The sequence below is a fragment of the Sesamum indicum genome, linkage group LG15 (genome assembly GCF_000512975.1).
Source record: "Sesamum indicum cultivar Zhongzhi No. 13 linkage group LG15, S_indicum_v1.0, whole genome shotgun sequence".
Classification (NCBI taxonomy): domain Eukaryota; kingdom Viridiplantae; phylum Streptophyta; class Magnoliopsida; order Lamiales; family Pedaliaceae; genus Sesamum; species Sesamum indicum.
The window spans coordinates 8,494,273-8,518,361 of record NC_026159.1 but is presented as its reverse complement, the minus strand read 5'-3'; the positions used below and the strand labels follow the sequence as shown (position 1 = coordinate 8,518,361).

Sequence of the window (24,089 nt, the reverse complement as noted above, 5' to 3'; positions counted from 1 at the left end):
CTTTATTTACAGGACTAAAATTATAATTTTTGTCATTAAAAAATAGAAGAGAAATGAAAAACAAATGAGAATAAGAAAGAAATAACTAGAAGAAAAATGGGGGTAAAAATTGAAATGACAAAATGCATATATTGTAATTGACAAGTAGGAACAGTTGTGTGTTCTCTCCGAAAGGGTCTAATAGGATAATTGTGTGTTTTCTCAGTTTTTGACCAAGCAATATAATGCCTTCTTCATCTCTCAAATGTAAAAAGGAGACACCAAAAGGTCTAAGGCAGGACGATACTGTTTCTTCTGCACTCCGCAAAAGGGGGAGTTGTCCTTAGTGTTTTCTTCCTTTGCCAATACTTGTTCACATCATCCATGTGATTAGTCTATGTTTTGTCTATTTTCATACTAGCTACTGTTGGGAATTTATGTTGAAAGTGTGAGCCCTAAAAAACTATTACAGAGATAATGATGGATTTTTAAAACTCTTGTACAATAATTTTTTGGAGTTAGATTACAGAATAAATATACAATGATAGAAATGATAATAATACGACAGAAAACTAAAACCCAATAGATTGGCTCAGGGAACCAACAAATCGGAGAGCAAAACCTCAACCACCAAAGGTCAGCAACTCTCACGGTTGCTCGAAAAATCCAAACACCCTCAACCAAGAAAATCTCCGGCCACAAAGATCGATCAGAAAGAACTTTGGTTACAAGTTCACTTAGAAGATTTTAGAGAGATCATAATCGAGTTCTACATTTTTCTCTCTTATGTAAAGAGAACATGGTGGTTTTATAAAAGGCGGCCATTAAAGAGAGTGAGAAGCAAACGGCAATGGAAGCATTTGGAAAATGTTCACAGTCAAGAAGAGAGAGATGAGCGAAGGAGGAGACATATAGATCGGCTACGAAGAAAGAGAAATAGAATGAGTTTATGTTTTAGAGTTAGGAATAAAGAGGTGGGTCACTGAATTGGGTTGTGGACCGAGTCGAGGGTGATGGGTTTGAGGCATCCAATGAGAGTTGGGCTGATGAGGTTTGGACCTTCTTTAAAAAGGTCATGGGCCACAAAACTTAACAGTTACCAACATATATATGTACATATTTATATGCCCCTCTAAAGTCTAACCCTCTCTCGCATCCACAAATCCATCGGCACACAACAAACCCTCGGTCTGACTCCACCATTAACAGGTATTTTTCTTCTTTGTAATTTTTTTTTAAAGTTTGTAGAAGAAAATAAGTTTGCTTTCAATGTGTTTGATGAAATACCTGATTGAATTTCAAAGGTGATTGATGAAATGCTTTGGCTTGATTTTTGTATCATTGTTGTTGTGTATAGTTGGGAAATGAGAAATGATGTACTGTTATATGTATTAGAGATGGAGTTTGGATTTTTGTGTATTGTGTAAATGTGTATTGTTATATCTTGTAAGTGTTGACTGTTGTTTCCACTCCACCATTGTCGTATTGTTGCGCTAGTTTTTTCTTTGCAGATCGGGAGCTCGAGCTCGAGTAAGAGAGATCGAGCTCTGCTCATTTGCACCCCTAGTCTCAAATCCACTTTTTCCGTCTATTTTGAATGGCACACTACACGAGTTTGGCACGTGCCATTAAGTGTCTGCATTTGTTGAAGGAAAGAGAACCCCTATGCGTTATGTGTTCTCGTGGGTTAACTTCAGCCCCCAAAAATTTTCTGTTCATTTTTCTTTTAAACCCTAAAAGTTCTTAGCAAAAATACTCCCTAAGTCGCTTGAATATACTTCATCTGATCTGCACAAAAACGCTACAAATCAAGTGAAAATAGAAAAATTTCAAAGATAGGCAACAATATCTCTGCAGCCCCAATCATCTTATCAACTTTGAAAACGCTAACTATGGTATGTGTTGATTTTGTTTGTTTAACGCTTTGATTTTTTGGGGCTTTTTGTTTTTTATACTAGTAAAGTTACTAAATATTAATAGATTCGTTATAAAAGTTAATTATATTTAAGTAGCTGAATATTTAGTATTTTAGTCGATGCAGGAGTTTAGGAATAATCACACATGCCCATGTCCATAAAGAATTGTCTTTTCAAGCAAAGAAACAACATATACCATTCCTCCTTGCACACAAGTGGAAGCGGCTATCCAGATTTTTATTTATTCATGAGGTATGTAGCTTCGCAACCTCTCCATAGAAGTAATTTATGGTGCTCATTTGAGACATTTTTTCCCCTTTTTTTCCTGCCAAACAAAAGAAGAGAGTGAAATTGGAAGATGACAAAAATGAAGGATTTTTTCCTCTTACAGCAATAACAAAAACTTTTTATAGACGCTTACAATTTTGTGATACCAAATATTGCATCCAATAAACCTCTGCTATCAATTTCACGTGTGGCAGTTAGCTCTTCATAGCTTTTGATGTTTGCTACTGAAAATTGACAGAAAAATGGGTCTAGGAGTAACTTGGCAATATTTGCCCCAAATAATGTATATAATGTGACATATTTTAATCCAATTGGTCATAATGGACTTGAGATATTTGGATAATATATTTTATTGAAACTAAATGTTTCAAGAAATCTTACTGACATATTTAACAATGTATGAACATTGAAATACTTTCATTTCTAATGTAATTGAGGGCCATACTATATATCTCTCCTTGTGTTCAAGAGTTTTTTTCTTCAAACAGTAAGTATTGGAAGATTCCCAAATACACCTAGCAACAATCACTTGAGGCGAACAACTTTGGAAGATAACCTTTAAGGCCAAGCCAATTTTATTTATAGGACCTCCAAGTGAAACTCAGACACAATTGGTTTTCCAACTAACAGCCTCATGCTTGTACTTGTTTTGTGAAAATGGTTAAATGCACTTAGCAACAATCACTTCTGGCAAACAGAGTTAGAAGATAACCTTTTACGGCCCAAGCCCAGGATATATATATGACTGGCAAAGTGGAACTCGGGCTCAATTGGATTCATAGTCTTTATCAATATAATGTTAATTATTATAAATAAAGTTTATTCTCTGATCATCTTTGTCGTGTTTTATTTATGTATTGTTATTGTATTTCATGGGCATAGTAGTTAGCGCGCCGTGCGCCTTTTTCAAAGGTTGGCGCAAATATAACAAATAATCTATATATTTATATAATTAGTTAAGTAAGACATATAAAACAACAAATTCAACATAACAAAACTTTGTATAAGTAAAATGACCAATGTTGAATAATTGAAGGATAGCAAAAGTCATAAAGGTTCAAATAAATCCTAAGTAGTAAATAGTTTATCAAAAAACAAATAAGCCTAAATCTAATCATCTGATTCTACTAGATAATCTTTAGGTTCTTCACTTTCATTTCCATTATCTCCATTCTGATTCTACTAGATAATCTTTAGGTTCTTCACTTTCATTTCCATTATCTCCATTTTCGTCAGTAGATATATACTCAGCCTCTTCATTAGAATGATCGAAGTTTTCTTCTTCGTCCTCTTCTTCTTCATCAATTAGATTTAGACGGCATCCACTAGATTTAGATGAAGGGGTTTTTTTGCTAACTTTTGAAGAAGACGCATTTGATTTAACCCTTGGTTCTATTGTAGATTGAGATCGCAAATTATAAGCATCTTCATCAACCCCGGCAGCTCGTGCAACATCACCCCAAGTCATGTCATCATCTCAAATACTGTAGCATTCTCTTCATCACTATCAAGAGTCAATTTCCCTAACAACCACTCATTACTCTCATCAATTTCATCCAAAATAATATGATCTATTGTATCACGTGCATCATATAGCCTCTTCAAAGCTCTATTATACTTGATAAAACCTAGATCATTGAGTCGTTTTTGCTCCAATTTATTTCTTTTCTTAGAATGAAGTTGCATAAATTTAAATTTTTAATTTAGTAACACTTAAATAAAAATTATATCTATCAAATACCAATAAATAAACTGTATAGTAGCATACTTACATGTTCAAAAACATTCCAGTTTCGCTCACAACCTAATGAATTGCATGTTAGGCTCAAAACTTTGATTGCAAAATTTTGCAAATTTGGAGTTGATCCTCCAAAAGCAGACCACCATTCAGCTAGACATTTCAAAAATTAAAAAAAACTTAATATAAGTAAGTAGCATATAGTTCAAAAATTAACTTTTATTAAAATTATAAAATATAGTTCTCATTACTTGGTGCTTTTGTAGTCCTATGTCTTATTGCAAAAGGGAACCCAAAGAGTCTTTCTGCTTTTTTGTACGTTGAAAGTTCGCTAATAATTTTATCCTGCAATTCAGTAGTTGGAACCATCCTCCAAATGCAAGTATATAAATCTTGCATAACCTCTGTATCTTGTTCTATATTAGAATTTGCATAAAAGAACTCTGAGTTCAAGTAATAACCAGCTGCGTGCAAAGGCCTATGAAGTTGAACATTCCATCTAGCATCAATCAATGCAAACACATCTTCATATTTCTCTTCATTGTTTGAAAATGAAGCAGCAATAGCTTCCTTGGCTCGGTCCATGGCATCATAAATATAACCAATTGGTGGTTTTCTTTCACCATCTACCAATCGAAGCACCTTGACTAGTGGACCAACAACTTTAATTATGTAAAGGATATGGTTCCAAAATGAAGGCATCAAAATGACACTTGCTACTAATTTGCCTTGTGCTTCTCTCGCATACCTACTCTTAGTCCACTGTTCAGATGTAAACATCTTCCTCAAATTCCCCTTTTGAACATGGAATCGCTTCAAAGTTAGAAATGCAGTGGCAAAGTGAGTTTTTGTTGGCCTAACCATCTCTGTACTCTTAGTAAAATTTCTCATAATATCTAAAAGAGGTGGTCTATTATATATGTAGGCATTAATCATCACACCCCGCTCATATGTCTTTTTCAAATTAGAAAGTTTGAAGATATCTTCAAACATCAAATCTATACAATGAGCTTCACAAGGCGACCAGTATAAATGTGGGTATTTTGCTTCTAACAATGATCCTGTTATTGAATAATAAGTAAAGAATTAAAAAATAAAATATTATATATTAAAATTAGATAATAAGTAAAAGAATGTAAAGTGTATAAATTATTTTTAAAAGAACTCTCACCAGCTAAAATGTTTGCGCTTGCACTGTCTGTGACCACTTGAATCACATTTTTGTCCCAAACAAGTTGCACATACTTATCTAGCAGCTCAAACATTTTCTCGCCTGTGTGGGCATACGATGATCTATCCACAGATTTTATGAATTTGCTTCCTTTTGGGCTATTCACCAAAAAATTAATGAGCTTCCTTGTCTTGTATCATTCCAACCATTTGCCATTAACGTGCAACCGTATTTAGCCTGAATCTCATCATCGTCTTTCAAAATGAGACGGGTGTGTTCCAATTCCTTCTTCAAATAAGTGACTCTAACCTCATGATAGCTAGGGGGCTTCATACCAGGGCCAAATTGGCTAAGAGCTTCAATTGTTGGTCCAATATTATCTGTTCTTACCGTGTTGAATGGGATCCCCGTATCGTACATCCATCGACAAAACGTTTGTATGGCATACTCCCTCATTTTCTTCCTATTCTCATCAAACAACTTCCCACCATCTTTGTTTTACCTTTGTTTCACTACCTCATCAACATCTTTCATAAAATATAGGTCAATAGGACCCATTGATATTGGCTTTTTTTTGTTGCATTTTTTGTGCAACAGAAACAGAATGAGATGAGCCTCCTTCAGATGGACGCTTGCCATGACTAATATTTTTTATTTGAGTTTCCCAATTCCACTACTCTTGTTCTTCAGCAATATCATCAAAATGTGGTATTGCATCCATCTGGACTTTCAATTTCTTTTTTTCCACATATTCTCTAATCTCAGCCCTCACATGTTCAAGACATTTCAGACACGGTTTGGTATTACGAAAACCACCAATAAGGTGTTGTTTGTGTCTCGTAATCCCTCCTTTGTGTACTTTTGCACAAAAATTATACTTGACAGCATTTGTGTAGTTAGAATCAGGTAAGGATGCATAATTCCATCTTGGATCCTTCCAATTTGAAGCTTCAGACATTCTTAAATAAATAAAGATTAATCTGAAAATAAAATAAAAAAATAAGTTCGAATGTATTATATGATAAAAATTAATTTAATTCACCAAAAAATAAAGAAATGTTATATTTTAAAAAAATACAGATTACAGATTTATAAGAACTTAAAATATACAACTTACAGATTTCAAAAAAAAATACAAATTACAGATTTTCAAAAAAAAAAACACAGATTACAGATTTTCAAAAAAAAAAAATACAAATTACAGATTTTAAAAAAAAAATACATATTGCAGATTTAAAAAAAATACATATTACATAATTAAATAAATATTTTAAGAACTTAAAAAATATAGATTTACAGATTTAAAAAAAAATACAGATTACATAATTAAATAAATTTTTAAGAACTTTAAGTATGCTGCATGCAGTTTTGACTTTTGAGTTTCATGATTTTTGGCAAAAATCTACAATAGATATCAACATAAACATACAATAAAAAAGTAATTACTTTATAACAAAGTCATACCGGGTGAAGTGTGAACAACAGCGACAAGAGAGAAGATGCTTATAAGTTATATGGAAGAGAATAAGAGAACTAGAGAATATGCTTATAAGTTATATGGAAGAAAAGAAGAGAACTAGAGAAGAACTAAGAAGATGTGTTGGCACTGGCAGAGGAAGAATCGTAAAAGAGAAGAAGAGAGAACTGAAGAGTCATGAATAATATTACCATGCATGCAGTACTTATAATTTGCAAATTCCTTTTTTAAATAGGGTTTACTTTTTTTTTTTTAATTTCATGGGCCTGGGCAGGCTGTAGCCCGCTGCCCAGGCCCCTTCACTATGGCGCGCCTGGGCAATGCTGAAATAGCGCCCAGGCGCGCGCTACGGCGACGCCATGGTGAAGGCGTTCGCCATGGTCGCCATATGGCGAGAGGGCTGCGCCATGCACCATGAACTACCATGTTCATGGATAAAGCCTAAAGATCAAAGAAATCAATGAAGTTGGGCCGCGCATGTGATGGTAATTATTAGACCAACTGTTGATGGTTCGTACGAAATGTTCCAAGTAAGAATCCTCAAGAAAGGGCATTGAGGGTTCTATGGAAACTTACACTAAATTATGCATTCATATGATGAGCATTGTATTTCATTGGTGACAAACGTATAACGTCTACGCACTTTAGTGGGTGTCTAACAGCTGGTCAGTCGGGTTGATTGAACTAACTCGCAAAAATTATCATATGGGAACTCTTGTGGCGAGATTGATATGACTATAACTTTTTAGTTGCAAAAGTATATCGATTAGTCTTTTGACTTGAAGGGCTACAGTAACATTATGTATAGGGTGGTTGTATCTTGGTCTTGCCTGATGTAACTTTTCATTTGTGTGGTTGCCAAAAGCTCTACACTAGTGCAATCGAAACATGCATGGAGGTTGGTGCATTTCAAAAAAGGATCTGTCGTCCATCATTAGATGATGACGATCTCCTTTGTTCTCCAGATTGTGTTAATTTTTAAAAGTCTTTGGTTAAAAGTAGATACATAGACATCGAAGCCTAATATGGAAACCAATTGAGAATATCGTGCCCTAGATTTTGATCGGGAGATAATTTATTGAATTTAGTATTTGTATGGTACAGACAGTTTAAAGCTCTCCATTTTCATATATGCTCTAGTGCCATGGACTGTTACTAGAGGAGCACCTGGTACCAGGTACTTGTGAATTAATGAGTTAATCAAGAATTATTAATTAAATATCATTTAATTAGCAAATAGTTGCCAAATTAAATTATATAAAGCATTCGACCAGTTGATGGCGTGCTTCATCTCTTCACCTTCTCTCTCTTGTTCTCCAAGTCCCACATTTTCGCTTCTAGCACGCGATCAAGTGCTCATCTTCAATGCGCAAATAGTCTTTTTACAGATGCCGGTAAGTTGATAGAAAACAAAGAGAACCTCTATAAATTAACACTAGATAAATTAATAAATTCTCTAAAATAATAATTTTCAACTTGGACCCAAGGTCTAAATTAAATATTTCGATAAATTAATAAGATAATAATTTTTTAAAAAACCCTTATATAGATTTATAGTCCACTCAATTATAAATTAATAATTCTTTATGATTACAAATATATGTAGGACATGGTTGGTTGGTTCTGATTTGGATTGACTAATTAGGAATGTTTGATGTTGTTGGGTGGAGCCCTATTTACTATTACAAACCATAGGGTATTGAACCCTTTAATACTGAAATAATACAAGAATTACAAGCTTTTAATCGAAAATTACAGCAATATTAAAAGCGACAAAAGTAATCGGTCAAACGAAGGCTCAGAGAGCCAGATCCATTTCTTGGCTTTACTCATGATCACTTAGATCGGCAATCTTAAGAAACTACCCACTGTTGCACACGGTTTTGGCACAAAGCCCTTGCCACAAAAGGCTATATCTCTAGATCACATAGATCCTCACTGTTAGATTCACAAAGAACCGAATAGTATGCTCGAATTTAGAAGAAAGGAAGAGAGAAGCACTTTTTTGATAACCCACAACCAAGGATCGACCACCATTATATAGATGGTTTCTTGGAAGTAGAAGTGGAAGAAGGCGGCCAAGGCAAAGTCCCACGACCATGGGAAAACCGCATCCATTAATGAGAAGAAGAAGAAGAAGAGGTGGAGAAGAAGAGCTTTAATTGGCTGCAATACAAAGAGAGATATGATAGATTGAGGGTTACATAGAGAATAAGTAATCAAATCGGGTTGGATCGGATCGGGTTGTGGGTCGGTGGGTCGTGGGCTTAGGCCAAAACCATTGCCATCCAAGTGAGCAAAAGGCCTACCATTATTATTATTGGTCATGGGCCAAATAATTATCCAACATTCTCTACCTTGGACCATGACCCAATAAAGGGAACAAGGCCCAAGGAGTTGGAAACGGATCTGACTATTTTACATCATAGCCTATGACTTTTTCCTGCGAAAAAGAGATGTTAGTAACACAATATAACAAAGTGTAGCACATAGCTCAATTAGCACCAACCACCTTTATCAATTTGCACATAGCATTTTAACACTAAGTAATTTTCAAAAGCTATAACATATTGTCACCGAGGTACATTCACAAAGAGTCATTCAGCCACAAAGGCTCAAAAGAAAAACCACATAGGTTCAACCGGTCATATTTCACAAAGACTTAATTAGTCATTTAGGCGCACACATATTGCCACTAAGGCACAACCAGATAGCCACATAGGCAAAATTGAACATCCACATAGGATCATTTTAGCCACTTAGCCTAATTACACAAAGACTTGCTTTATTTCACAAAGAAATCATTGCACTTAGCAAAAATTATACAAAGTGATCATAAGAAGGATTATAGATCAATAAACACTTGATTCTTCTTCTTCAAGCACTAAATTCGTTTCTTCCTTATTTTTATTAAACCGTTTTGGTCTTTTACAATCTTTTATAAAATGACCCTTTTTGCCACAATTATAGCATCTCCTTTCTTTATTTCTTTCTTCTCTCCCTTGTTCATCATTATCACTAGACTCAGAACTACTGTGTTTTTTATTTCTTTCTTTGCTATGTCTTTTATGAAAGGAATTTCTATATTTTGGTTTTCCTTTAACAAAATTTACCTCATTTTGCTCCTTATACGGTTTATTAGTCTATTAATCAATTTCTTTACTCTTTAAACCGTTGACAACAGTATCAAGACTAATATTATCTCTACTGTATTTTATGGCAGCTTTAACATCATTATAATCATCAGGAATTGCATTCAACAAAACAATAGCAGAATAATCATCAATATTTTCATCACCTGTTAACTTAATATCTCGAATCAATTTTGTGAAATCATCTAAATTTTCATCTATATTTTTGGACGAATCCAACTTATAACGAAAAAAAATTTTCGAGTAAAAACAACTTACTCGGCAATGAAGTTTCAGTATAAAATTCTTCAAGTTTATTCCATAAATCTTTCGCAGAATTTTGTTTTACGACTTTTCTCAAAACAGTGTCAGACAAATTCAAAATAATAGAAGAATAAGCATACTCATCAGTTTCAAGTTTCTTTTCATTAGACACACTTTCGGCATATTTCCTATCAATTGCTTTGAAAACCTTTTGTTGAATTAATATTCCTTTCATTTTTTGTTGTCAAATATTAAGATCGGACTTCCCATCAAAAGATTGCAAATTATATCCTGCCATTTTAAAGATTTATAACTTCAGGATTTTCCAAAAAAAAAAAAAAATTCGTTTCTAATAGATTTCAAAAAAATTCCAGAAAAATAGATTTCACAACACGAATATATGTAAACAGAAAAGATCGAGTAGAATCTGAGAATATTAACAGAAAATTTCAGCACCTCAATCTCGGCAAAATGTCACACAACAGACGAAAAATTGCAGCAGTTATTTTGAGTGAAATATCAGAAAAATTGCAGCACTTATTTCAGCAAATATTTTCAGCAAAATGACAAAAAAGTTTCAGCAGTAATATTGCAATAAATTGCTCCCAAAAAATCACAGAAATTCGCTAGATGTCACAATGGTGATTTTCAACAGTAACCAAAAACCTTATATACCAAAAAAATTTTCAATTAAAGCCGAGGCCTTTCCAGCCTAATTCCCAACCAGATACCCGACGACCTCAGGGATCCGGCCAAGTGGAAGATCAGAGAGAAATAAAACCGCGGTAATTTTTTCGCTAAGTGGAATAGTTAAATTTTGGCAAAAATAGCAGCAATAAGAGTTTAAGAAGGCGAAAAATAAGAGAGTAGGGTTAGATGTTACCGTGCGTCTTCCAGATCAGAGCAACCGTGACTTTGATACCACTGTTGGGTGGAGCCTTATTTACTTTTATAAACCAAATAGGATATTAAACCCTTTAATACTGAAATAATACAAGAATTACAAGCTTTTAATCGGAAATTACAGCAATATTAAAAGCGACAAAAGTAATCGGTCAAACGAAGGCTCAGAGAGCCAGATCCGTTTCTTGGCTTTACTCACAATCACTTAGATCGGCAGCTTTAAGAAACTACCCACGGGTGCACACGGTTTTAGCACAAAGCCCTTGCCATAAAAGGCTATATCTTTAGATCACACAGATCCTCACTATTAGGTTCACAAATAACCGAATAGTATGCTCGGATTTAGAAGAGAAGAAGAGATAAACACTTTTTTTTATAACCCACAACCAAGGATCGACCACCATTATATAGATGGCTTCTTGGAAGTAGAAGTGGAAGAAGGCGGCAAAGGCAAAGTCCTAAGACCATGGGAAAATCGCATCCATTAATGAGAAGAAGAAGAAGAAGAGGTGGGAAGAAGAGCTTTAATCGGCTGCAATAGAGAGAGAGACAAGAGAGAGAGATATGATAGATTGAGGGTTAGGTAGAGAATAAGTAATCAAATCGAGTCGGGTCAGATCGGGTTGTGGGTCGGTGGGTCGTTGGCTTGGGACAAAACCATTGCCATCCAAGTGAGCAAAAGGCCTACCATTATTATTATTGGTCATGGGCCAAATAATTATCCAACAGATGTTGTTTATATAGTGGTTGATTTCCTTGCCATACATGAACTTGCATTAAGTTTTTGTTGGTACAATGAGCTTTTTTTTTTTTTTTTTTTTAAGAAGATGTATTATATTTAATTAGCCACATTGTACATGAACATCATTTAATTAGTCAATATAATATATATGTTTTATTTATGAAAAGTAATGTAGGTTCGTTGAATCTGAAAAAATTCTTTAGATTAATAAATTATTAATATTCTCAATTAATTAATATCTTTTTAAATTAATAAATTTACATGGTCCCTACATTATCTGTACTATTATGAAGGGAAGATGGTTTATCTATACTATTATAAAGAGAAGGGACTATCTAAAAAAAAATTCATTTTCACTTACAAATACCGATTACTTACTTCGCGACACTAATTTGTTGAATTACCAAAAATATCCTCATGTATTTTCAGCCACCCCTGTTCAAACTTTTGTTCTCATCTATATGATCTATCTATACTAATATGAATTTTTTTACTCACACCAAATTCTTTTTGTATCGATAATATTCCTAAATTAATTTTACTTTATTTATTTATTTTTTTATTTTTTAAATGTGATGTGTTGGTTTATATATCGTATTCTTATTTATACTAAATTTTAAAGCGTAAACGATTATTTATTATATGCACGCAGAAAAGGCGTGCCATAACGGTTAGTAAACAAGGGTGGTTATCATACCACTTACACCAAAAATTATGTTGCACTAAAATACCCTTCAAGTTAATCAATTTTACCCACTCTCTTTAGCAACAACCTCTTTGGAATTATTATAATACCACTAAACCAAATTATTATCTATACTAATGTAAAAAGAAAAGCCTTTCCATACTTACGAACAGTGGTTAAATGACACCGTCGCACCAATTTTTTGTAAAGTAAAAAATGCCCTTCATAATAAAATAACTAACTTATTCAACTTTTCAAAATTTATATTAATTGGTATATTATTATTTTTTTCCTTCTTTCTTTTTAGTAATGGAATGTATTGATTTATATATTTCTCTTTTAAATAACACGTTTTAAAGCATGAAATATTAATTATTTGTATCCACGTAGAAACGACGTGTCACAATGGCTAGTAAGCTCAAATTGGTAGTTTTAATACCATTACACCAACTTACTATGATACCAAAAATATCGTTCAACTTCTCAAGACATGTCACGTTCACTACTCAATCAAGTTCTTTTAGAAAATTAATTCCATGCAACTACATGTACTCAATAATTAAATTTACTCCCATTTTGTTTAAACTTATTGTTAATTTGAAATTGAAATAATATATTAGTATTTATTTTGCATGTATATATAATCATCATTATCAATATATCATATATTATACAAAGTGTCAATATTTAATTTAATTTGAGTAAAAAATATGCATTGATAATTAATGCAGTAAAAAAAATTATCAGATAATTCTGTATGTGCCGTCGTAAGACAATAACAAAATTTTAATATAAATGAATAGATTATGAGTTTTAATAAAATAAAAATATAACTAAAAATTATATACACAAATATTACATGCCACCGTATCTAATTAATCTATAAAGATTTTATTATAAAAATAAGCAATCTAAACACACTTCAAACACTTGGCTGGTCCCAAATTATCAACTCTCCTCTTGTCTTTAGTCAGAAGTCCTTACAATGATTTGAATTTCTATTTGTACTAAATGGATTTAATAGGGAGTGTTACATATTCATTTGATCCTCAATTAAATAGGTAAAAATTTAATTAAAAATTAATAATATATAACTTAAATAATAATCATGGATAATAATTTAACAAAGAAAACTTTATGACAATTAATTTAATAATAGTCATTGCTAATAATTTAACCAAAAAATATTATGGTAATAAACTTAGATATATAATTTAACTAAACAACTTAGAATAATACAAAAATTAAGTTAGATGATGCACTTGTAATAAAAAGCAGAAATTATATGCTTTTTTACTATTTTTTACAAAATTCAAGAAACAAAATTTGGATGAAAATTATAAATTTGAAAAATAAAATAACCGCCCAGGAGGGTGCCGGATTGGGCTGGGCCTTGGACCAGCAGATGTGGTCTTGGGCCAGTGGACGGAACCACATCGAGATGGTCTTGGGCCGATCAACGCTGCAATGTAGACAATTGGAGCATTCTGCCACTTTGTTTCTCTCCTGGGCTTGTCCCGGATACCTGGAACTCCGACATCGTCTCTGGTTTCAGATCAGATTGAAAATTGTAGGCGTTGCTGCTGGTTAGACCACCACGTAGAGCCATCGCGGCCACTGTCTCCACCGTTCCCTATTGCTGAAAGTGTCGATTCGCCAGTCTACTCTCACCAGCAGAATTCTACACTGCGATTGCATAAGGTAAGAGTGGTATAGCCACCGTTAATTTTCTTTCTTTTATGAGGGCGTCCTCCGTTCCGACTCCCTAAAGTAAAAGAGCCTAAGAATTGATTTGGGGGATTTTGATGTGGAAGTGATTTAGCTTGAGAGTTTGAATTAGTTGTAACTGGGACCAGTTGGTCAGGAGTAATAAACTGAAAAGGAGCCTGGCCATTGTGATGGCAATGATTTGCTTACTTTTCTATAAGGAACGAGCAAACAATAGAATTTTCTTTAGAAGCCCAGTTGTCAGTCGTAATGCTTGCAAGTCCTAGAAGTGTGGTGGAGATTTTTGGGGGTGTGGCCGCGAGGGGTGGAGAGGATTGAGGGGAGGGGGCAGGGAATTTGATAAATGATTTTAAGACATAAATTGGAAAAAACCGTAATACTAAACATAAATAAGCCAAATGACATCCCTATTTGGCATTGACCTCAGACATTTTTGAAGCTTTGGAGATGGTGTTTTGATGTTATTTTCGGCGGTTTATGTGCCTACTTTAGTCCCTTCAGAAAGCAGAAGCACTACTTTCAAATGCTTAAATTGATTTCTAGACATGATTCTACATTGTCTCTACCTAATTTTTAGGCGAAAAAAGAGGGTTTCGTGGTGCTATTTTTATGTGAAATGCAACTTATGTTGTAGCAGTTTTTATATCCTTATGGTAGCTTTCTTGACAATAGAGTTTTTTGGATCCCGTACTCTTTTGCAGCTGTGTTGCAATATATCCTCTTAGCATAGCAGATTGAAAATGGAATGCTCACTACTGGATTTCTATTTGCACTGTTTAGGATGTTGCATTGAAGCTGTGCCCCCTATGACTCAAGCTCGCTGTTTGGCTCCAAATATTAGCAATGCCGGGAATAAGTTTCCAATCTCTGTTTATTTTCTCAGCACTCTTTCGTGTCTTTTTAATTATATACGGGGAGTGGCAAGATGCTAATATGGAGGTTAGATACACGGACATAGACTATTTTGTCTTTTCTGATGCTGCAACCTTAATGGCATCTGGAAAATCACCTTATGAAAGATCAACATATTGCTATTCACCGCTCATAGCCTTTCTTCTGATGCCTAATTCATTCCTCCATCAAACATGGGGAAAATTTCTCTTTTCCGCATCAGGTATGTTATGTTAATTAATGGAAAAAGTATGTTTCAAAATGGATTTTGAACCATGTTAGATAGAAAGTTTTTACTCATCTTTTATCATGTGGGTTGCCAAACGAAGATAAATTAACTAAGAAAACAAAACATGTTTAGTACTAAATTTGTAAGCATTAAGTGTTTGATTCTTAATACTTATATTAATAAATATCTACAAAAGCTCCTTTTGGTTTGATGTTGATTCTATCTTGATTTATTGCTCTGCAGAACATAGTGATCATTAAACATGAAGCACTCTTATCTAGACTTAATTGGTGTAGTATGTATATCAATTTATTATTTGTTTCAGTAGATTCTACAATTTGTGGCCTAGCTTTGGCTCTTAACTGGGTTTATGTTTATTTGTGTTATAGTGTTTAGTTTAATTTCCAGTATTCAAACTTCCAAATTTTAGTTGACAAACAAGTTTGTTGATAATATGTTTCTCTTCCAGCAAACGCAAGAAGATCAAAAAGGAAGATAGTACCTTATTGAAATTAAGTCATTCTTTCTACAGTTTTTAGGGTGTAGGTGCTCGGGAAAGGAAAACCTGGAAAGTTTTTCTTCACTGTGAAATCTTGTAGGATTCCGAACTCAGGGAAGACTAGCACATTAACATATGTGTTGAGTCGTGAATCGCTTGCATATGCATTCGAGAGTATATTGAATTTTCAAAGAAGATCTGATAATGATATATCATACTATAAAAATTCTCATGACAGATTTACTTGTGGGGTTGCTTATCCACAGAATTTTGAAGTTACGTGGCGTTCCTGAGAAATTATGCACCTATTCTACGATGGTATGGCTTTTTAACCCATTTACGTTCACCATCGGAACGCGTGGGAACTGTGAGCCCATTATCTGCTCCATGATTCTGTGGATCTTAATGTGTCTGATGAATGGTACAGCTTTTACACCTTTGAATTATTTCTTCATGTAGTTTTCCTTGCAAATGTTGTCTTATTAGTGTGGATCTTTTTGTTTCTTTGGCCGCATGTTGAGAATGTAGTTATCAATAGAAATCTATAAGCTAACGTAGTGTATAAAAAGGTTTATTGAATTTTAGATTTTCTGGGGTAATAGTTATGAAAGAAAATCCTCCATTGAATGCGTAAAATATGTGTTTAAGGAAATTATTCTGCCTTCCTTACCAAATACCAATCATTGCATCTGAGATTTTTGTTTCATGTGTCTAGACAAGTGCTTATCTTTATGGTAATGTGCAATTGTTAAAAACATAATCATAGTTCAAATGGAGTTAATATGTACAAAATATATACTGACTGGAGCACCGTGACAACCCCACTCAAGCAGGTTTTAAGTGGAGAAGCATCTTCCTAGAGTGATGGGTAACAAATTTAAAATGAAAATTTTGTAAATGAGTGATTGAAAAGGTAAAATCACAAAAATCATTCAGGCTTCATACTGCACCAATATACTTGTGCACTTGTGATTAGAAAGTCGATTATCTTGATATGTTGATGAAATGGATGCTTTACAAACATGGTATATTGCTGATGGAGATCCATCAACATGAGGGATTCAAATACAACTAAAATTTATGTCTGAATCTTAAAAATGATTGATGGTGCTCCTTGATTTTACTATTTGTGTTTGCATTTGCAGTTAAGTGCCACAGATCTTACTAATCTACCTACAATACACCCACTTGTACACATGTGCATGTATATACATACATGTGCGTACACATTCATATATACGTGCATATATATATATATGTATATACGAATGTGTGTCTCTATGTAATATGCTATATGTATAAACTATTGTTAAGATATTGATCTTGGTATGTGTTCTCCAATTTTGGACCAAACAGGGCATGTGTTGCAGGCTGCATTTTGGTATGGACTTGTTGTTCACATGAGAATATATCCAATAATATATGCACTGCCCATTGTCTTACTTCTTGATCCTCAGCATTTTCAACCTGGTAAGAAGCCTGTGCTCGTTGAATGGAGCTCAAGAGCATTAAAACCATCCTCAGCTACTAGCAGCTCAAAAACTTCTATTACACAGTATATTTGGAACTTCTGCATAAACATGATCACTTGGAGAAGAGTCATGTTCGGGATTATTTCTGCATCCACTTTCTTCTTCTTGACAGGATTGTCTTTCCATTTATATGGATGGGATTTCTTGCACGAGGCTTTGCTATACCATCTTACCCGTACAGATCCTCGTCACAATTTTTCCATATATTTCTACCACATATATCTCCACTATGAGCATGAGTTTTCCATCCTGGAGAAGCTCATCTCCTTTCTGCCTCAGTTCATTGTCCAGCTAGTTCTGATTTCCCGCTTCGCCCTTGACTTGCCATTCTGTTTATTTCTGCAGACACTGGCATTCGTGGCATTTAATAAGGTCAGTGAAAATATATCATATTTCACTCTTTTCCTTACCAATTTATTATCAGTTTTAGGCAATTTATGGCAGCATCAGTCAGTGCTTATCTTCATGTGCAGGTCATAACAGCACAATACTTTGTCTGGTTCTTTTGTCTATTGCCTCTAATACTGCCATGGAGCAATATAAAGCTTGTCTGGAAAGGCCTAGCCTGCATCATTTTGTGGATTGGAGCTCAAACCAATTGGTTAGCGTGGGCGTACTTACTCGAATTCCGAGGAAAGAATGTCTTCTTCCAACTCTGGGTAGCAAGTTTACTGTTCTTGGCAGCCAATACTTTTGTTATTATCAATACTATTTGTAGCCATCTATACAGTCCTCTGTTCCAACAGTTGAAGCAGGGAGGCAAACTCAAGCAAGGCTATGAAAGGTGACGTCTCTCTTTTACTAAACAGTGCAACAATTTTGAAGGTTATTTTTGTGGAATTTGGAACAGTATCACCAATATTAATGCTTATTTAGATCTATTTTTTGATAGTTTTTTATTGGATATCATAAAAGTAAACAATTTAAGTGATATCTTTTTAGAAAGTATATTCTTACAATCAGGGACCTAGCAGAAGCCCGGCTGATGCCCTAGTGAGAAGGGCTGGCTTGGTGCCAAATTCCGTGTTATAAGGGGTGAATTTCATTTGGATTCCTTAGCATTAGCTTTGGTGTCATTTTGTCAGGTCAAACAATGGGAACATACATTTGCCTCCTCCAACTAAGTTGAAAATTGCTTTTTTTTCTTCATTTACCTCTTTTTTTTTTTTTTATACATTTCAAAGAAAACAATTGATATTTAAAAATATGAAGCAGTTGATTTAAATTATACATATATAATAACAAAGTTTGATTTTCTACTTTGAACAAATTATTTATGACTACTTTTAGTTATTAAGAAGGAATTTTTTTCAGGAAATAAAAATTGTTGGTTTCTATATTGCTTCTTGTTGCTTTGCATTCTTTGTCCATCCTAATGTGAAGATGTAATTTGTTTTCTAAATCCGCCCATCTTTTAATAAATTGGGAAAAATATTGAAGTCAAATATTGAAACTTAAACATTTTATTTATATTTAATAGGATGAATTACATGAAAAATTAGGTCAAATTACAGAATCATTGCTACTATGTTTAGGAGATTATAATTATATCCACCGTTGGTGACCGAAAAAAAGGTTAATGCCTCCATTTTATATGACTAGTAATGGCATTGGGGTGAGTTTGCTCAGAATCGATACTCAACATTGTTTAAGTTTAGTTAGATGCGAGACCAGCCCCACCCCACGTTGGACCCAAAATCCATCCCCCCATACCTGGACCCGTCAATGTAACACCCTCTATAAACACTAAAATCTTATACCACTTAAATGTCACACTCCAAACAAAATTATGTACATATATGTACATAAATCTGTTCATAATCGGGTATACATGCATAATTCCATTGTCTCAATAATCACAGTTATTGTCTCATCCATAAGGTTATAATAACCGTCTAGTATACCAAAATAGAACTACTATGATTAGCCCACATGCCACCATCACTTTTAGTTTATAACTTGCGTTCTCAAAAATGTGATTTCTGTTATTAGTAGAACACTACATACTAACCCTATCTGACTTGGAATGCAAATAGTCCTATATCTTGGTGAGTGGACACAACAAGATCTACCTGAAAAATATAAGTAGAGGAATGAGCTTGCAACTTATTAAGTAATACCCAAGTTCGCCTATACATGTAAGTTCAATCCAATTCAAAGAGTGAGCGTCAAATATAAATATAATCAATTTGATTTTAACATGTCTCATTTTTATTCACAGTGTAATCATGTCACAACAATCAAACAATCAAACTCTTCTCTTCCTCTGCTTACAATAAGGTGATAATATACTCCACTAACGCAACATCATTATTCATCTCGTTATGTGTAAGAATTCCTCTTTATAAATCACCCATAGAGCCATCAAGGCGCTTAATCCACACAGAGCCATTGAGGCCATTTAATCTATTGAGAGCTACCGAGGCCATTTAATCTATTGAGAGCTACCGAGGCCATTTAATCCACACATAGCCTTCTAGACCAATCAAATGGGTATTTGCATTATTGCACCTCAGAGGACTGTGAGCAAATGACGGCCTTATGGAATCGATGCCTTACGAGAAATAATCTGTTTTATGGAAATTACTGAAATATATGTCTATAAAGGTGGATTTCAGTTATGCTAGAATAGTAGCATATTGGTTCTGACTACACAATTCCGACTCTTCCGTAATCTGGCAATATAGTGATTTTTAATTGGTTTCTGAAGCTCCTGTGTGGTTATTTACATACTATTACTCAGGATTCGGGTGCCATAAAATACTGTACCCATTGAGGGGGAACCAAAGAGTTGATAGCATGTTAATGCTTGAACTGATGTTCTTTTCTGTCTATTGTCTGGAAGTGTGGTTTAGCTACAATTTCTGTCACTATCTTTGATGAGCAAGCCTATGAGACCTTAATTAGGCATTTCGGATGATTGGCTCATTTCTCAATATGCAGAGTGAGAATATAAATTCAGTGGTAACATATGATACTGTATCTTGTGTGCATGCAAGGGTTCTATTCCTTATTATGCTGTTGATGAAACACTTGTATTTTCAGAAAAAAAGTATGTGAGTTTACTTAGAGATACATATGATATTGTTGTGAGATGTACAGTAGTTAGCTAATAGCACCATCTACCTTCCCTCTGTTTCCTCCTAATGACAGCAATACGATTTCCTCTTTCAATGGCATTTTCCTAGTACAAGTATCACATTCTAATCTTAGTAGTCTGAGATGCATCTTATCTCATCACAATTTGATTTACAGGATTTAGATGGTCACTAAGAGATCGCCATTGGTGGTCTGGTTATTTTACGAGCGCTTATCATCTTGTAAGATTTTTCATGTACTGCCTTCCTTTTTAGATAGTCATTTTAGCGATAAGGGATCACATTCGTGGTCTGCCTGCTTATTTTATGAGTGCTTACCATCTTGTAAGATTTTTCATGTACTGCCTTTCTTTGCTTATGATATGTTGAAAATTGATGCGCTTTATTTCTTTTCATTGTATCGTGCAAGTTTATTTTTTAGCGTAGCAACTTGTTTTAGCTGTGCAGTCAACTTCTTTTAACTATGGTGGCACCCTTATTTATGCCTCAGCCATGTAAAGGCAGTGAAGTCCTGTTAAGAACAAGCAAGCATAACTGGAACTTGTAAATGAAAATTATATCATATATTACATAATGTGGAAGATGGAATGTTTGTTCAGCAGAAGTCCTTTTTGTGATTTTGATTCCATTCTTTTAGCATTCATCATGTCTAGTTGACTGACGTATCATCTAACCCTGGGCCCATTGGCTTAGCAAGAACCTCTTGAAAAAGTTCATATAAGCCAATCGAATAATGACAGAGAAAATAGGTTATTTAAAGATCGCATGCATACTAAATATAATAACAAACTGTAAAATTTTAAGATAAATGTAACTTCTTGGATACTCATCGACTCTAGGGGTGGCTCCTAATGTAAATGAATAACAAATATTAAAATTCTACATGATCAAAATAATAATCACATTGTAGTACTATACTTGATTCATAGAGTATCGAAAGCTCTTTCACTCCAAATTGATACATAATCTCATATTCATTACATATTAGGAAACAATTCTCTCAAGTTCTTTGTAATAAAAGATCACTTTTTATATGTATATATATTCATACACGATGTATGCATAACTTTAATTTTATAAAATACTAATATTATTTTAAGTAGCACCCGGTGTAACGACCACGTAGCAATTCCCGTTTACAATAGTTGGTTCCAAAGTTTCCCTTGTTTCGAAGTAGTTAGGCAATTAAGGTTCCATCCATAACTAAAGTTGAATAATATAAATCAGAAGTTACTATTAACCTCAAATACTCATGTCTTCTTTCAACTAGATAATTTTCAATTTTATGAACTTGCAAATAATTTAACTCTTATCACAATATATTACCATAAATTTCGAATTATTGTAAGAAAAATTATTTGTTTAGTCTTTCTAAGTTTGTATGCTATTAATTTTACTCCTTTAAGTTTACACGTTTTAGTTTTAGTCCTGTAACTTTTAGAAATGTGTAATTCTAATTCTCTGGCCAATTTTAGACAATTTTACCCCTGTACAGCTTTTTAAAGAACAAATTTAGTCCATCTCCATTCATTTTGTACCTCATAACAAATGCTCATATAGAAGGTATGAATTTATGGAAACTTAGTTTTATTTCGAAAGCATGTTGGGCCTTTTAAGAGTATTAGGATGGACTATTAAGCTTTATCATTAAACAGGCAAAAGAGTTTTAAATTAGGTTAAAGGACTGAATCTACACAAAATTGATAGTAAAGAACAAAATCTAATATTACCAAAGTTAAAAGACCAAAAGAAATTCGGGTCTAAGTTATGGGATGAAAATTTCTTTTTTCCTTATTATAATAATAATTATGTATCTAATTGATTAATCAAGACTGATTATATAATTTATAATAGAAACAACTAATGTAGTTTAGAGTTATTTGCACCATCTAAATGTTTATTACTTAAAAGAAATAAAGTTTACCATGTAAAATAGTCAATTCAACCGATTACTATAGTATACTTAGCTAATTATTATTATTACATACTATAATTAATTAACTATATAGTATATTTGATAAATCGGTTAGCTATAATTAAAAGGAAATGTAGAAATAATTCATTTACTTATTAAATATTAATTAATAAATAATTAAATTATTTAAGAAAGTTAATCATAAATATTTGGAGAACCGGAGCATGCCTGTTACTCAAGATAATTCCTTTCATTGTGTGTTCTGCTTTTCTTTTGTGCAGGAGAAGACTAACTTATATTTATAGAAAATGGGTGATGAACTTGTCACAAAGAAAACTTGACACATTGTTGCTCCATCTTAGTCGTCATCTTTGTTCCTTTCCTTTTTTACTTTTTTTCTTTCTATAGTTTTTTATAAAAATTACAAACTGGCCCTCATTTTCTGAACCTAAATAATTTAATTCCAAAGATTTTGTAAAGATCGACTTTAGCCCCTTTTAGTAATAGGAAAACTGCACCAAGTGAGCCATCTGGCTATACCGGCTAACATAGGTTATGTAGATTCAAATTATGCTAAGGATAGAGATAGTAGAAAGTTTACTACTTTCTATGTTTTTACTTTATGTGGTGCTTGTGTAAGTTGGAAATCTCAACTTCAAAATATTGTTGCACTTTCAACTAAAAGAAGCTGAATATATAGCTACAACTAAAGCAATAAAAGAAGCAATCTAGCTAAAAGGTTTAATCAAAGAAATCGGTTTTCTGAAACATAAACTTGTAGTTTTCCCTGATAGTCAATCTGGTATTCAATTATGCAAAAACCCTGTTTTCCATTACAGAATCAGACAAATTGATGTAAGATACTATTTTATTTAGGACATAGTAAATCAGGATTTGATCAGTCTTGAGAAAATAAAATTTGAAGAAAATCCTGCTGACATGGGCACAAAGTGTTTACCAATTGAAAAATTTAAAACCTGCCTTAGTATTCTTAATTTATGAACTTGTTATCGCTAACCTTTCTCTTGCAGGTACTAATAATGGGCTATGATGAAAGTCATTTAAGATCCGCCATCTTGGTTTGAACCAAGGTGGAAAATGTTAATAAAAATGGCCCAAACTGTCTAGCTGGGCCCTAACACTGGATGACTAATACTCACTTAGGCCCATCGGGCCATTTTATCCACCGACCCAGTAGCTAAGGAAACAACTCACCAAGTTTCATCTATCAAAACACAAGTTTTAGACGCCACTTGGTAGAGTATTCATCGAAGTTGTTTCTTGCTTTCTCAGTGAAACTAACTAGTTGGGATGTACCACCTTAAGTGTCTAATGTGATGTTGTACCTGGTGATTTAGATCAGATCTCTATTTTTGTACAATCAGAAAAAGTTCATTATAGTCAGTGCGATGTATTTGTGGAACTAATCATACTTTTATACCTGTGCCCAAAACATAGGCCGACTGCTGAGCCACTCTAGTTCAGCCGCACTATCAAGGGTGCTAGCCACCCGAGAAGCAAGCTATTATAGTGAGCGGCTGGAGCAGTACAAAGCCGAGGAGCAAGGTAGTAGATAAGATATAAGAAGGGGACCTTGCTCTTGATGGAGGAGAGGAGACAATTAGGATAACAAGCACGAAACCTGGAGCCCGAGTGGCCAGCAAGTGAGTGGTTAGTAGTTAATGGCGTTCCTCTTTTCGATTGGCACTTGAGGAACCACATGACACTCAATAGGGAGAAAGCAACTCTTAGTGATGACACATCTGCACAAAAACCACAATTATCATTAGGAGGCCGGACCAAGCACCTATGGAAGTTGAGGCTACCCCGTCCCAATGGCCAATACAATAGTGTCCTTGATGGAGGACTTTAGAGGCCTTATAGAACCACATACTTCTTTTTC

The 24,089-nt window shown here is 33.8% G+C and overlaps 2 protein-coding genes across 9 annotated transcripts; one reads left to right on the top strand and one right to left on the bottom strand.

Annotated features, from left to right (window-relative positions):
* On the top strand, window positions 486-24,089 carry LOC105178252 (GPI mannosyltransferase 1-like). 8 transcript variants are annotated; one of them, XM_020699034.1, is made up of 9 exons: window positions 490-1,188; window positions 1,491-1,874; window positions 2,021-2,147; window positions 13,664-13,995; window positions 14,803-15,136; window positions 15,880-16,062; window positions 16,998-17,545; window positions 17,647-17,957; window positions 23,645-24,085. In XM_020699034.1, exons 5-9 carry the CDS (start codon window positions 14,866-14,868, stop codon window positions 23,664-23,666), a joined length of 1,335 nt encoding a protein of 444 aa, XP_020554693.1. In that variant the 5' UTR covers window positions 490-1,188; window positions 1,491-1,874; window positions 2,021-2,147; window positions 13,664-13,995; window positions 14,803-14,865; the 3' UTR covers window positions 23,667-24,085. The 8 variants fall into 8 exon arrangements, 7 of the variants coding, with proteins under 7 accessions (XP_011099993.1, XP_020554693.1, XP_011099991.1 ...); XM_011101689.2 differs by having other exon boundaries at window positions 2,012-2,147; XR_849127.2 differs by lacking the exon at window positions 1,491-1,874 and adding an exon at window positions 20,429-20,493 and having other exon boundaries at window positions 494-1,188; window positions 2,012-2,147; window positions 23,645-24,086.
* Window positions 3,648-5,548, bottom strand: LOC105178251. The gene is made up of 4 exons (XM_011101687.2): window positions 5,299-5,548; window positions 5,093-5,194; window positions 4,173-4,982; window positions 3,648-3,811 (listed from the first exon to the last, which is right to left on the bottom strand). The coding sequence occupies exons 1-4, from the start codon at window positions 5,546-5,548 to the stop codon at window positions 3,648-3,650; spliced, it is 1,326 nt and encodes a 441-aa protein (XP_011099989.2).